General features: G+C 35.6%; 1 protein-coding gene across 9 annotated transcripts in view; it reads left to right on the forward strand.

Moving 5' to 3' along the window:
• The window catches only part of EPB41L2 (erythrocyte membrane protein band 4.1 like 2), a 70289-nt gene that overhangs the window by 24892 nt on the left and 30519 nt on the right, over nt 1-14878 (forward strand). For all 9 annotated transcript variants that reach the window (XM_075707805.1, XM_075707802.1, XM_075707803.1 and 6 more), the window contains exons 4-7: nt 3648-3690; nt 11581-11656; nt 13137-13355; nt 13808-13895. In XM_075707805.1, the coding sequence (XP_075563920.1) occupies nt 3648-3690; nt 11581-11656; nt 13137-13355; nt 13808-13895 (426 nt within the window). The remainder of the gene's footprint in view (nt 1-3647; nt 3691-11580; nt 11657-13136; nt 13356-13807; nt 13896-14878) is intronic.

Here is a 14878-nt window from a genome sequence, read left to right on the forward strand (position 1 = left end):
ATACACATTTTAAAACTATTTAGGTCAAATTACTCATTAATGATTCCTTTCATTGTTTTGCAAATGTTAAATTTATTGGTCTAAAGTTTAGTTAGTGATTTCATTGCATTACACGCTCAAAAGTTCATGAATGCTCCATTCACACTGTAATTAGTCTGCAGAAGCATTAGAAAAGCTTCTGCTCTTATGTTCTGGGCACCAGCTGGAAATGCTGCTTTTCTGGATTTGTACAAAATACTTTTGTACTGGTAGAGAACATTTTGTTGTTCTTTGACAATTCATTACTTTGTCTTATCTATAACCTTAACATTCACAAATTAAACAAATAGATTTCTGCCTACTGGAGCACAGTAGTGTGTATACACTTTGTCTTTTGTTTTGGAAGACAGACCTGTCTATTCTGCATTAAGAGGTCTATTTCAGGGTAGATTCTTTCAATAGTGTTTGTTTTGTCCATAACAAAAGGCACAGATGCAAAAAACCCCACCCCTGTAATTATGCATATAAATGGAATATAAGCATCTGATTTTATTTGACAGAACAGTAGGATCATAGATGCACAGAATCGTTTAGGTTGGAAAAGACCTACCATTAACCTAACACTACCAAGTCCACCACTGAACCAATTAAGGGTAAAGTAGTAACTAATTTCATGTTTCCTGGCTTGGTGGCTGGATTATTTTTCAATGAAAGTAAAACTAGAATAGAATAATGAACATTGGAAAGGACCTTTAAGATCAGCAGTCCAACCGTCAACCCAACACCACCATGCCCACTAAACCATGTCCCGAAGTGCCACGTCTACACATTTTTTGAACACCTCCAGGGATGGTGACTCCACCACCTCTCTGGGCAGCCTGTTCCAATGCTTGACCACTCTTTCAGAAAATAAATTTCTCCTAATATCCAATCTAAACCTCCTCTGACACAACTTGAGGCCATTTCCTCTTGTCTTATCGCTAGTTACTTGGGAGAAGAGACCAACACTCACCTCACTACAGCCTCCTCTCAGGTAGTTGTAGAGAGCGATAAGGTCACCCCTCAGCCTCCTCTTCTCCAGGCTAAACAACCCCAGTTCCCTCAGCTGCTCCTCATAAGGCCTGTGCTCCAGACCCTTCACCAGCCTTGTTGCCCTTCTCTGGACACGCTCCAGCACCTCAATGTCTTTCTTGTACTGAGGGGTCCAAAACTGGACGCAGGGGGACAATCACTTCCCTGCTCCTGCTGGCCACGCTATTCCTGACACAAGCCAGGATGCTGCTGGCCTTCCTGGCCACCTGGGCACACTGCTGGCTCATGTTCAGCCGGCTGTCGACCAACACCCCCAGGTCCTTTTCCACTGGGCAGCTTTCCAGCCACTCTTCCCCAAGTAATGAAAGTTGGTGGCAAAGTCTGCTTCCAGTAAGCTTACTCCAGGTTTGGAAAATCAGAAAATGAACTGCATAACTTCTGTAAAGACAGAATTATTATTCTCATTTTGCAGCATATTCTGTATTGTATGTTCTTTTCTCCTACTTTATAGCGATAAAAGATAAAGCACTGAAAGTAAAGTATACTCAGGAATCCTTGTTTTCTGCTGTAGTTATGCCATCCTATATTCTATACTTACTTACTTTATTTATACTATACTTTATCTAAAATTTAAGCATTTAAGCTACTTAAGTTTATCTTTGGAATTGGAAGAATATGGCTGTGTATCATTTCAGAATGGAATTTGTGCCAAAACTGAAAACCTAGGGTGATAACAGTAGCTGAAGTGAGTCTCAGCTAAAATTATTCGAAGAATTCTGTTGTCTTCCAAGGCCTTTCCATGTCAAGGGTCTTCCAACAGGTAGCAGTTCTTCTGACTTAAGCAGAATATACGCTATGCAGACTTTTTGGAGGAGTGTTTTATATCTCTTCTTTTGTAACAATGTGCATCCCTGGAAGAATTATAGTAGCTATGAAATGTAGAGGTTGCAGACTTAAAGCAAGGAGTGTGAATTTTTTTTTTTTAAATTACATCTGTAAAAATTATAAAAAGGGTTTTTTGCATTTAATTTGTAAACAGTATTTGTCTAATATATACATTCTGCATTTGTGATGAAATCAACTTGGACCAAGGTCATTTACAACAGGGAACTTAGTATTTTGGGTCATATTCATAGAAGCCACGTCCTTTATCAGCAGAGGTGATCTACATTAAGGATTTGCACTAGTGCAAAAACATGTAGTTCCACATTCTCCTAATCCATACAGACCCATAAAATTGTAGCCTAGCATGTTTTGTATCCTTGAAATAAGTTTGACTTCAGGTGGAAAAGCCTGTAATAAAGGCTGAGGGATACAGTCTTGGAAAACAACTGTTGCATCTGGAGTTTGGTACCATAGACTGAAAGGTGAGTCACGTTATACCCAGTATCCACTGCTCGGCTAGGTTAGGCAAGAAACATTGGTAGAGAGATGCCTTTAGCAACACTTGTGCTGTCACTGAGGTCCCCTCTGACTTTAAAGCTGCTAATATGTGTAGTGGTTTGTGGAAATGCAGATGTTGTCCTTGACCTTACAAGTCATTTGCTGCTTCTTCCCTACTCTGCTCATCTCTGTCTTTGAAATGTGCTAAGTCCTGCTGGCAGGCTGGTTGTGTGCATGTGTGTTTGTTCCATGTGTATGCTTTTGTGTATGTGTGTCTGGCCATGAAATAAATGTTCAAACGCTGAATAAAGTAAATTCTCAGTAACTACAATTAAAAGGCTTATGTTTCTAGTCTGTCACTCAATCTATTTTCTAACATCTATGGGTAACATTAGTAAACAGGATTGTCTGAGTTACTGATGAATATACGTTACTGATTTCTTAGTCTCACTTCGCAAAGTTAGATTTTTGGATGATCGGTCACAAAAAAGTCTCTTTGCACATATCAGTAGTAACTGAAATGCTGTGAGCTGTTTAATGGGCTGCACGGATGATATAAAAATATTTGGATAGAACACATATAATAGTGAGGCATCTAAATATGAAAAACTTTATTTGCATTGCCTAAAATAGAGCTGAGTGTCTAGATTTGAACCTTGCCAGTGTATCAGTGTTAACATAAGACATGTTCATAGAGAACTTTGTCTTGGGGGAGGTCAGAAAAAAAGCATGAAATTTGATTAGTTTTTTCCAAGCACCTTTGAATGTTATCAGAACAAAAAAGTACACGCCTTAAGACAAACAGTGGGAATAATAAGCCTCTGGAGTTCAAGAGAAATATCGTCTTAAGTAACTCTGTATGGGTGTGTAAGCACGGACGTGTAGAGATTACATAGGCATTCCTGAAAAGTCTGCTTATGTCAATAGAAGGAGTATGAGAGAAAATTGCTATTTGTCAAATGTAATTTGCTAGATCACCTCCACTGTAAGACTACCCACTTTTTAACATTACAGGGCATAAACGCTCTAAAGCAGTAAGACAACCATGAGGGGAGTGGCGTTACAAAGTTTCATTTATGTGCATGGGTGGGGAGACTTGCTCGCAAATCACAAGTTCAAGCTTAGAATTCTCTGGGTTATTTTAAAATAGAACAGGTGTCTGAACAACAAAAAAATTAACTGTACTGTATGAAATTAGCTCACCATCTTCAGTATGAAGTGATTTTAAATGCTGGTTGTGTGTTTTTTTTCAGAACTGGCTAGATTCTTCGAAGGAAATTAAGAGACAAATTCGAAGTAAGTACTTCTGTATTCAGATGTTATGCTCCTTTTATTTCCTCACAGAAATATTCTTCATAAACTTCGTAGCCTGGATGTTGGCTAAATTGTATACTTCCAGCATTAAAATAATTTACATCTGGTAATGACATATTCAGCCTTAGAACAGAAAGAAAAACTTCTATTTCTGTGCACTGTCCAAGAAGGAGAGAAAGAATCACTCGGCTTTGTGCTGTAGAAGTTAATCGTTATACTGGCTGCTGCCCCAAAATTTTCCTGTATTGTATGTGACTAGTACTTGATCTTTTTTGCATCCTGAAACAGTAATGTTTTTCAACCTTGTGCTGGTATTTGGGTTATGGGATGGAGAATGTCACCTTGCAAAGATGGTCATGGTTGTTGCTCTACAGACTTTCTAACTTCAAAGACTCACCAGAATAATATGAAACTATAAAAAGAGAATCAATATGTCTTACAGAAAATGTATATTCTTCAATACTGATCAGTTCAGCATTGCCTTTTTTGATGTATCCATCATTTCCAGAATGGAAATGGGATAGAGAGCATAACCTTGGAACGTCTTGCTACAATGCTTTTCAGACTGAATTAGTGTGAAAAGTCTTTCTATTTCCTATCCTCAATACACAATGAGTAATTTATTTTACTCTGCATAAAACTCTGTCAAAACTCTTCACTAGCTAGGTAGCTTTTGTAGTAGATAGGGGAGTGAATGGAGAGTAAATTTAGGAGATACTCTTCCTGAGTCTATGTGTCACAAAATAAGTAGCCACTAAGAAGTGCTAGACAGCCCTTGCCCTTACTGAAATTCTTCTCATTGCTTTACTCATTTGTAGCTGATGCAAGTTTTTTTGTTGTTGTGTTGTGTTTGATGGAAACCTTCTTGGGGTAGTGCCTGATAAGAAATATAAGTGGGGAGGAGATGAAGATGATGATAATAAGATTGAGATATCTATACTTCCAACACAACTGACTTCAAACTTTTTTGGGGAATGTGATCCAGTGGGAGCACTTGTAATTAAGAACGGAGTGTGTTATTTACAATGATAAACAGGTGGTTTCTTTAATATTGTTAACTTCCTGCTTTAACACAACAGTCACATTTTTCCAGAAATCATAGTGGTGTTAATTCTGTTTTCTTTAGACCTGTCCTAGTTGATGAAATCCCTTACTAGGAAGGTGTGGTTTGTATTTTCAGTAAAGAAATGAAAGTTACAGAAGCTTCCTTGGAAACTGTTTTTTTGATCTAACATGCTCATGTGTAAGCAAACTAGACCTATTCAAGTGGTGAATGTACTAATATACTCATGCAAGTAGAGGCCATCCTTTTAATTAAGGAAGAGTTACTGGTCTTGTAACTTCTTATTCTGCAGGTCTTCAGTAAAAACCTATTAGTTGTTCAAATACTTGTGCTAAAGGCTAATTTGTTTGCTTTTAATATTTGACAGAAGATTGAGGATGTTGATACTTTTTGTTACTGTCTTGTGTAGTGATCTGTATGCTATATAGCCTACAAGTAAGTATCTTGAATCTGAGGTGTAAGAACCAACCTGAAAAATTTTTGGATGCACTACACAACATTTTTTTAATACTGTATAGTATGTACTACAAAATTATTTTAAGGGAATGTGATTTTTCATACAGCATGAAGACCTACATTTTATATTGGAGATCAAGTCCAGTTTCTTGAATTAGGCATCATGACTAGAATTTTTTCTCTGGTCTGTAGCACTTCAGAGTTGATAGGCATAGTGTATAAGGCAAACAACCAAATAAGAACACCATTTTAAGGATTTTAAAATGAAACTTGCTTACACCGATTTGCAAATAATTAGTATACTGTCAGTTGTGTTCCTCAGAACCAGTGTATTAAAGTTTCCAGATACTGGAATGTACTGCAAAGACAAATTTTATCCCCCAGCTACATGAGTATCAAGTAATGAGGCTTTTCTTTGTTTCAGGCTTAGTTCTAAATATACTTGTCTTTGAATCAAAAATGGAAATCTTATGTACAAAAATACTCAATTATAATAAGTTTAAGGTACCTGTAAAACCTACTAGTCCATTTGAACATTTGAAATTAAGAAACTAATTTATTTTTCTCTTGTACAGCACAAACTGAAGCACTAGCATGCTAAATAAGCGTATCTGGACAAATACATTGATCTGAACACACAAAGGTGACAAATTTGGAAGTGGAGTTCAGCACATCAGTTTGCAACTTCATGTTTATAACAATCTCTGTCTCTCTCTTACATGTGAGCAATACCAATACTCTTCACGTTGGGCATGTATGTACCACCTGTGACTGGGGAAGACTAAATAAGAATCCTGTAGTCTCCCCCAAGTCGTGTTCTGCATCAGGCTGCCTCTTGCCAAGTCACGGTCCTCAGGCCTTGTATGTGATCTCTTACTTGTTCAGGTTGGCCTTTGGCTGGGCAATTATGTTGGATCTCAGCAATTACTGATGTTACTTCGGCTAATGAACGTGATCCACAAATTACTGGCTCTCCTCAGGGCTACAAAGGTGGCAAAAAGCTTGTTCACTTTCAGCCAGTGTGATCTCTTCAGGAAATTTAATTCTCTACTTTTTTTAATGCATGTAATTGGATATCCACTGGCATGTGTTAAAACCTCTAATTAATTCAATCAGGGACAGGTGGGTAATTACATTTCTGTCACCACATTCTTGAAAATTGCTGCATCTAAAGTGGATTCAGGCTTTTGCAAAATTAAGAACTTCAGCTTGAATATTGTGATGATACAAGCAGTAGCAGCTGACCTTGGCATAGTCAAATCCCAGACTTCACAGAGGGTGTGGTGGTTCACTCTTATATAAAATTTAATTTGAGAATTTATCTGTGTGAGATGTTGTACATGCAGTCAGTACAGAACACATGATATTCAACTCAATTTTGTCTATAGGCATTTGCATAACTCTCCTTCTCAGTGTAACAATGAAATCAGTAAACTACATAAACCTGGTTTCATCATAGTGTATTGCAATTGAAGATCAATCTTTTGTCTGCAATGTAAATGTTTACAGTTATGGGTAAAGATTAGAGATGTGAATGTATAAATCATCTGTTTTGGGAAGCCTAATTATTTCCTTTATTGTTTGTGTAATTGAAGTATATGAAAATGGGTTATTGACCTGATTATCTTTCTCTTCACACAAATTTTGAAACTATTTTTGGGATATATCCTGGTTTTAGTGTGGATGTAATTCACTCTCTTCCACATGGAAATTGGATTTGTATGCTGTGCGGAATAGTTTTAATCTAAGTTAATGTTATGTCAATTAAATCTCTTTCTAGTCTGCAGCACGATTAGTATTTTTAATTGCAAAAAAATACTTCCATATTGCATATCTTGTGTTGTGTATCTTACAAGAAATGGAGAGGATTTGGATATTCTGAAGGCAGAATAGACTGGGGGGGGGGGGGGTGCATTCTCACCTGATAAAGGATACATTTAACTGGTTTTGCTCTTGAAGTTAACTGTAAAATTGTCTTACTGTCTTTTGTCAAGAGAATACTTATTTAGCCAGAAAGATTCTAGAAACTCATCACTCTACCCAGGATATGACTAATCTGATCTAATTTAGGTTAACTGTATCCACTAAGGTAAATGCACTTGGTTTTTGGAGGAACAAGTGCACACTCACTTTCAGGAGGTGAGTGAGTGCATTCTGAAATAGGTGTCTGAGAGGGAAACCAAACCAAATGCCCCTTTTCTTCCATTGGCTATGAAGGGAGTCAGTGGTGTCTTATGTATATAATTACATCTCAGCAGTCTAGGGTTGAAAGAAACTGTGTCCACTAGCATCAAAAGAGATAATGGATACGGTGATAGAAAAGTTGTTTTCTTTTTATTTCAGTGATTAACTGAAGGACTGAAGGCAGAAAACTTGCATGTTAATTCAGTTTAATTATTGAGGGGGGTGGGGGAATCCTCTGTAATTCTATGGAAGTGGATTAGAACAGATGAAATAGTACAATAGGTAAGGCAGCTGGTGACAAATCTGTGGCTATAAGTTTAAACCTTTCTCTTTAATCATGCTGAAGACTGTTCTTAACATCCTTTTGTTAATGGGCGTGACTCATTCAGATTGGGGAACTTAAAATCAGCCAAATGCAATACTGGCCTAGTCTTTGAGACATACTTAGCCAACAGTTAAGGTAGTTCTGGGAATCTCATGAAGTTGAAGTGGATTTTTTTACATTCTTGGTTCTATGGTATATTCTGCAACACAGCCTGAACAACTGCTCAGGAAAGAGGATGATACAGAAGACTAATGATAGAGTTAAATGGCTATATTTTCAAATTACACAGTAGACCAAATGGTGATAAATTCATAAATACAATTCTGTGAGAAAAATATAACACGAATTTACGATTTTTCAGCACAGTGTTCTAAAATATTTAAGAAATCTAAAGTTTGTATTTGAAGTGCTAAGGGAAGTTAGAATTAATTAAGGAAAAGGCTTGCATTTTAAATGTACAGCTCTGGCTGTCTGATTTTGATGCTAACAAAATGTATGGTTATGCTTAGGCATCAAAATATGGGGGTCACTTTATGCAGGGTCACTTTATTTTATATCCATCTATTTTATGTAAATAACCATATATTTGTAAAAGTTGTAGCTAATTTTGATCTAAGAAGAACTAAGTACCTGTGCCAAGGGAAGAGCTGTCCTGCAGAAGTGCTTCTGTATGCCTACTAATTATAAAGAATGATTTTGCAGTTTGGAGATGTCTCAGTTTGTGAGCTGAATCTTGTCAGTCCAACCAGGTCTGTCTGTTCTCTGCTTTTTATGCATTTTTGAAAATGTGGACTGGATATAGATCTTCCTTATTTCTTTGATTTTCTTGACGGCAATTTCAGAAAAATTATAGAAGTAATTTTCTTAATTTTATGGGGCATTTTTACATCTGTCTGTGAGTAGTGTATCTGTCCTACTTACACAGTACCCTAAAAATCTTAGCTGAGACACAACAGATACCATGCGTAAAGGCCAGAAAAAGCCTTTACTGGAAAAAAACCCTCACTGATTTCCCAGTTTAAATGGGATGAATCATGTTAATTGTATGCTGCTAGCTGGTTGGTTATATTGCATTCTTTTTCTCTAAGAATGTGCCTAAAGTTGCCACAGAAGCATTTTTGAGGTAACAAGCTGGCTAGAAAAGTTTTTGACATTTCTATAGCCTATATTATTACACATCAAAACAGAGAGCCTTATCAGGGACAGAATGCTAAATATCATTTTAAATATCAGATTTATTTATTTTTTTGTCTTGGCCACCAATTCAAAGTGCCAATAATAGTGTGCATTATTGTGTGAAGACAATTATGTTTGTATGCCTTGGTTATGCAGCTATAAACAGTATGCTGTAGTGAGGAGTATAAATATAGACTGTGCACATTGTAATATACTTGCTAGTCTATATTCAGGGGATAAATGTGCTTTCAGTAATCAGGCAAAATATAAGGTCACCAACTGTATTTAGTACAAAGTCAACTACAACATTTTTTCAACGGATTAGCTATGGAATTAGTATGAGTAGACATCTGAAATTTTTCACATAGTCTATACATTCAGAGGATTTACGCTCTTTTTAGCTTTTTGTGGAGAATATAGATTTTTTTTTTAAAATTATTTTTTTCTTCTTCAAATGGTGTCTAGGTCTCCTGGCTACGGTGCTTTCTGAAAGCTAACTCTAGAAATGCTGACAAGGAAGAGAAATATATTAGGCAGGAATTCATCTGCGACTAGTTTAACTGCAATTTTAGACCAGGAAACATTTCTTCATTCCAGGAAAACCCGAAGACTGGTTTTGTACCTGTGTGGAAGGACACATCCTTCGTCCATCTCTCCCCATCCCACAGACCTGTTAACATGACAACTCTCCCTGAAAACTTTTTGCATAGATATTTTGGCCCAATTGCTTCTCCTCATCCGTTTGGCTTACTCAGTATCAGCACCTTTTCATTAAATGATGCTAATTCCCTGGGATATAAATGATGGAATTGGGCTAATCTATTCCAGCTTTAATTCTGTTTGTCATACTATATGTATTAATTAGTGTTAGTCAATTTTTTAAAGGTATTTTTGTCTTAAGTCTGTCTTGCACTGGATTGCAGTAGATGATGCAATGAGGCGTATTTTACCCAATTCAGTACTATATGCACATCTGATAAATTAGGCTTTCTCATTTAAGGAGTCCTGCCTTATTTTGTAAGCAAAGTTATCATTGTTCTAACAAATAATTGATAACTTGGAATATTAAGATATGCTAAAACTCTGAGCTCCCAAAAGGAAATAGTGACTTAGCAGCCAGGTGGAGAATAAGGTTCACACTTAAGCAGAAATTGAAGTGCTCCAATGAATAGTCATGTCTGAAAAACTGAAATAATTTTTGAAATGTTGAAAGACATTAGAAATTTTGACACAAAGCACCTCTTCAACTTTAACAGCTGTGAAATTTTAAACCAAGATTTTTTAAAGAACCTTAAACAAAAATGTCAGCACTCTTTTCTAGCACTATGTTGGAAATGCCATTTCAGCCTTTTTTTTGTTGTTGTTAAAATACACATTTTTCAAAGCATGATTATCTGTGTAGGACAGATTTTTAAAATTGTTTACTGTCCAAAATTCATCATTAACAAGCTTTATGAAATGGTTACGATTTTTTACCAAAGACTATTTTTGCTAGGTCTTTCACCAAAATATTATTTGCCTCAGGAGAAAAGGGGTGAGAGAAAGACAAAAATGGCTACTTAATTGTTTCAATAATATTTTGATTTCTTTTCTTATCTTTCTTCATAATTTTTAGCAGGTCTACATTGTTGTGTTATTTTCTTTGTTTGGCAAGTTACGATAAAGCTCAACTGCATTTGCTTGCAAGCAGCATGCAAAAACAAACTATTAAATTCTTTTCCTAGACTCCTATTTTGGGATTTTCTATTACATATGAATGTCTGCATTGTAATTAATAAAATGTGTTTGAATTAGGAAAGTTCTACATTTTGTCAAGTTATTAGTACTTTCCAATGAACCTATTCCTCTTGCACATAGTGTTACAATACTGGTAGAGTAACATTCTGAGAATGTATTTTAATTATTGATGAGTGACTTCAGCTTTCAAATCTTAAAAATTTATTTAAAGCTAGAGCTATGACTAAAGGCAACATTTTATGCTTTGTCAAATTATTAAACTGGTTTTAAGCACGCTTCTGCTTTAAAAATGTATGTGGTGTTAACAATTCTAACACATGAGAATTTAAACTTAAAATATCATTGCTATTATAGTTTCTAAAGGTATTGTTTCTCAAAAAATATTTTAAAGGGGGAATGGCTAATACTTTTTATCTTCAATGCATTCCATATGAATACAAATAATTTACTTACAATCTTTCTGTTGTATACAACGCAGACCTCATTTTGACATCTGATGTTCATATTTATTGTAGTATCTCAAACCAACAGTCAGTTTAAACAGGAGGAGACTGTTAGCCTTGGAGGAGTTGGGAATAAACAGAAATTCAGTGCAAATGTCTCTGAACACAGGATATCTTAAAAGTGTTAATATATTATGGTAGTCTTCAAATTAAAAACATCTTCTGATATTTACGTAACTTACTGTAAAACATTCTTTAAAAATAATTTTGAACATGCTAATCTTTCACTGTATGTGTATATGAGTTACTACCTGATAATGAAAATAATATATGCTTCTTACTAATACACTGTAAAAAGAGGGAAAAAACTTTATTCAAGATTTCAGTGATCTAAGATTTATATGACTGCCTAGCATTTTTCAGTAAGGTTCTTTCTTTGCTTGCTTCAACTTGTTTGAGAGTAACAATCAGACATTTCCCATGTTTAGGTTTACCTTGGATATTCACCTTTAATGTGAAGTTTTATCCCCCTGATCCTTCACAGTTGACTGAAGACATCACTAGGTATGCATAGTTCCTAATGTTAAACTTAAAAATTACTGTTAGTCTAATTTGAAGGCCATATAGAATTTCTTCTTCAGTTTCTGGATGCTGTAACAGGTTTGGCTATTACTGTGCAACACTATAGATGTTCTTACACCAATTGCTTTTTGGAACAAGGTTGAAAAGGCAAAGTGAAAACTTCAGCAAGAAACTTGAGAAAGAATAATTTAACAATAAGTGGGGATATGATTTGGGCAGGAGGTAAGTTGTGAATGATCATATCTGAAAGAAGCCAGTGGTTGTCAGGCTGCTGCTTTATTATATAGCAAATGAGGGTGTGGGGGTATTGATATTAAGAGCAAAGCTCAGGGGATCCAACGTACTTCAGTAATAATCTAGGCTAGGTTGGTGAAAACATAGTTTTATACATATGCATTAAACAAAACCATAAAACATAATAAAACCTGAAAATAATTCTCTTCCAAAGTGTTTAGATAAAAAAATACTTAGAATGCAGTGGATACTAGGCACCTAAAAAGTAGCATTGCAAGACTAACATAACCAGTGGGTCGAGTGCAGGGTTTGGAGTTAGCTGACTCTGCTGAGGCATGGTATATGTTACCACACATCTCATTGGATCAGTCTTCTGCACAAAATAAGATAGCCATGCAAGTGTGTAGCTGATGTATTACTACAAATAGTCGAAGACATTTAGTACACAGTGTATTTAAAAGAAGCCGTCTGTGTTTTCTTTGAAAATTTTCAGTGAGTTGGTTGGCTTCTCAATTGCAACTGATAAAAGCATTTTTATGGTTATAGCTTAAAGCTAAATTCCTTACAATTTAAGCTTCACTTGTAAAACTTGTTTTTAATTTAGATTAAAAATCTGTGCTAGGGTAGGATGTCTACTGATTATTAACTTGTTAAATTTGGTAGAAGACTGTATTCAGTACCTGAAATATTAAATTCTAATACATACATGGTTTAAGGAAGGCAATTATGGGTTCAGTACTAAATCGGATTTCTTTTGTGTATTATATGACTTCATTAGCTCATGAACTTCAAGGGATATAAAAGTTAAGAGTTTTAAAGCCAAAGGAAAATGTCAAAGGAAATGCATGGGTGTTTATTTGTAAACCTTAGATACCTGCAGGCTACAATGTGAAATGAAGGAGTTCCTAAGTCAGCTTTTGTTACAAACTAGATACAGTTTTTCATTGATTTATATTGGAAGTCAGAATTTTTCCTGCTCTTCACATTATTTATGAAAATAATATTGACTCTTAAAAATGGAAGTGAAATTTACTGTTTGGCAATAATGCTCAAATAATGTAAGGTGTAACAAATTATTAATGCATTGACTGGTTTTAAAATACGCTTATATGATTAAATGAATCCCGATAAATTCGGCCATATCGCTCATAAACTTGCCATTCATAACACTTTGCCTGTTGTTGTTTTATTTGTTTGTTTGTTTTTTCCTCTTTCCTTTGTCTTGCAGATATTTCTTGTGCCTACAGCTTCGTCAGGATATTGCTTCTGGTCGACTGCCATGTTCTTTTGTGACACACGCCCTCCTTGGTTCATATACACTGCAGGCTGAGCTGGGTGATCATGACCCAGAGGAGCACCGCAGTGACTATATCAGTGAATTCCAATTTGCACCCAATCAAACTCAAGAAATGGAAGAGAAGGTAGCTGAGCTACACAAAACACACAGGTGTGTCAGATACAGTGGGATTAAATGAAATCATCATGCTTTGTCATGTTTATGTCAAGTCTTTTAAGAGTATATGCAAAACTGCTACGCTGAAGTTATGGTTACTTTGGAAATCTTTTGCTGTGTAACTAGAACATCTTTCATGTGTTTAAAAATTTCAGTTTGAAAATAGTAGCTTCACTAAGATCTCAGAAGAGAACTTTTGGAGAAAATATTTTTATCTGAGCATATGAATTAGTTTAAGCAACATAGAGCTAGAATCTTTTGAAATAGTGGAAATCTCTACTAAAGGACTATAATATGCTCTGAAAGAACACTTTCCCTTTAGGGCAAAAATGCTATTGATGCCTTACAAACTGAGGTTCTTCCATGTGTCTGAATTCCAGGTTTCCACTCAGTTTTGGTTCTCAGTTCTTTTGTCAATAAACTCAAGGCTTATTCAATGGTTTCAGGGGCTTGACTCCAGCTCAGGCGGATTCCCAGTTCCTAGAAAATGCTAAGAGACTCTCCATGTATGGAGTGGATTTACATCATGCCAAGGTATTGGGGATTGGGTTGGTTTTGTTTTCTTTTGGGATACACATGCTTAATATTAAAGGACATAATATATATAGATTATTTTAAAAAATTTCATACCCTCAGTTCTTAGGTATAAGCCTCTAACCTCTTGGTCACAATAATTACTCAGTTTACAGCTCTAACATCCTTAGAATTTATTTTAAATCTAAGTTTATTTAATGCATAGATGTATGTGCAGCTTGGAAATAATATTTTATTCATAAGAGCAGCTAAATACATTTTAAATGTCAGATTTTTGATGCCAAGGAGGCATGGGGCCATAAAGTAAAGCCTAAAAGAACACGTAATTGTTTTTGTAATACCATGCGAGTTAAAAACAGTGGGGGGAGGTCTTGGGGGAGGGTGGTTTTTGGTGCTTTTTCCACTCCTCTGGATAGGTCAAATCAAATTTGCATTTCTAGAGGGATTTTTTTACTTAAAAAACTAACAAACCAACTAAACAACTCCGTCCCGCTGCCTCGCACAAATCCAGAGTCTCAAGTCATCAGGGAATTGAATGCATTGTAAAGTATATCAGTCCTATATTTAAAAAAGAAAACCAAGACTTATAAGTACTGGAGAAACAGTGTTTAATTCTGTTTTATATGGAAATAATGTGCACTTGTTTTTGCAATTTTCCATAGACTTTTTCATGTGTTCTGTTAGAAGCACTTGAAAGAAATACACTTAAATTTTTATTCACATACATTAACTATGTCTGCAACATTTATTCATTTTTAATAAAAGTGCAGCATGGCAGTTCACTTGGTCTGTAGTGTTTTAAGGAACTTAGCTTTTTAGGGTTTTATTGGAGTTTTCTTTTGCTGTAGTGAAGTAACTGCATTAGAACTGCTGTTGGCAAGGATCCACTTGCAGCTGTTAGTCATGCCAGTGAAGCAACTTTTTAATGACAGTGTTGGCATTTGATGTAGTTGATTTGTTGTTGGGGACAACATGAGATTCTG

Source organism: Pelecanus crispus, chromosome 3, assembly GCF_030463565.1.
Source record: "Pelecanus crispus isolate bPelCri1 chromosome 3, bPelCri1.pri, whole genome shotgun sequence".
NCBI classification, from domain to species: Eukaryota; Metazoa; Chordata; class Aves; order Pelecaniformes; family Pelecanidae; genus Pelecanus; species Pelecanus crispus.